The sequence below is a fragment of the Sinocyclocheilus rhinocerous genome, unplaced genomic scaffold, assembly GCF_001515625.1.
Source record: "Sinocyclocheilus rhinocerous isolate Xijiao unplaced genomic scaffold, SAMN03320098_v1.1 scaffold24, whole genome shotgun sequence".
In the NCBI taxonomy this organism is placed as follows: Eukaryota; Metazoa; Chordata; class Actinopteri; order Cypriniformes; family Cyprinidae; genus Sinocyclocheilus; species Sinocyclocheilus rhinocerous.
In genome coordinates, this window is record NW_015647124.1 from 1,571,978 (window position 1) to 1,573,169 (window position 1,192).

At 45.4% G+C, this 1,192-nt stretch overlaps 1 protein-coding gene and 1 long non-coding RNA gene across 2 annotated transcripts in view; one reads left to right on the forward strand and one right to left on the reverse strand.

The window, feature by feature from the left end:
• Positions 1 to 1,192, reverse strand: part of LOC107708949 (calphotin) — a 24,289-nt gene that overhangs the window by 16,818 nt on the left and 6,279 nt on the right. The window contains exon 2 of the mRNA XM_016513323.1: positions 666 to 740. Within this exon, the coding sequence (XP_016368809.1) occupies positions 666 to 740 (75 nt within the window). The remainder of the gene's footprint in view (positions 1 to 665; positions 741 to 1,192) is intronic.
• Positions 1 to 1,192, forward strand: part of LOC107708959 (uncharacterized) — an 8,311-nt gene that overhangs the window by 1,831 nt on the left and 5,288 nt on the right. The gene's annotated exons all lie outside the window — the stretch shown is intronic.

The window sequence follows — 1,192 nt, forward strand, 5'->3', positions numbered from 1 at the left end:
GAATCTACCACTCTGGGCACCACTTCTGCAGAAACTACTACCCTTGGAACCACTTCTGTAGAAACTACTACTCTGGAATCCACTTCTGCAGGACCCACTTTTGGAGAAACCTCTACCCTGGGCAAAACGTCTGCAGTAACTACTACCCTTGGAACCACTTCTGTAGAATTTACCACTCTGGGCACCACTTCTGCAGAAACTACTACCCTTGGAACCACTTCTGTAGAAACTACTATAGAAACTAGTACCCTGGGCACAACTTCTGCAGAAACTACTACCCTTGGAACCTTTTTTGTAGAAACTACTACCCTGGAAACCACTTCTGCAGGACCCACTTCTGCAGAAACTACTACCCTTGGTACCACTTCTGCAGAAACTACTACCCTGGAAACCACTTCTGCAGGTCCCACTTCTGCAGAAACTACTAGCCTGTGCAAAACTTCTGTAGAAACTACTACCTTTGGCACAACTTCTGCAGAAACTAGTACACTTGGTACCACTTCTTCAGAAACTAGTACCCTTGGCACCACTTCTGCAGAAACTAGTATCCTTGGCACCACTTCTGTAGAAACTACTACTCTTGGCACCTCTTCTGTAGAATCTACAACTTTGGGCATGACTTCTGCAGAAACTACTACCTTTGGCACAGCTTCTGTAGAAACTACCATGGAAACCACTTCTGCAGAACCCACTTCTGCAGAATCTAGTACCCTTGGCACCACTTCTGTAGAAACTAGTATCCTTGAAACCACTTTTGCAGAAGCTACTTCCCTGGGCACAACCTCTGCAGAAACTTGTACCCTTGGCGTTACTTCTGTAGAAATTACTACTCTGGGCACAACTTCTGCAGAAGCTTCTGCCCTTGAAACCACTAATTTACAAACTACTACCCTTGTCGCAACTTCTTCAGGGCCCACTTCTGCAGAAACTACTACCCTTGGTATCACTTCTGCAGAAACTACTACCTTGGAAAACACTTCTGCAGAAACTACTACCTTTAAAACCACTTCTTTTGAATCTACCACTCTGGGCTCAACTTCTGCAGAAACTACTACCCTTGGAACCACTTCTGCAGAAACTACTACTATGGAATCCACTTCTGCAGGACCCACTTTTGGAGAAACCTCTACCCTGGGCAAAACGTCTGCAGTAACTACTACCCTAGGAACCCCTTCTGTAGAATTTACCACTC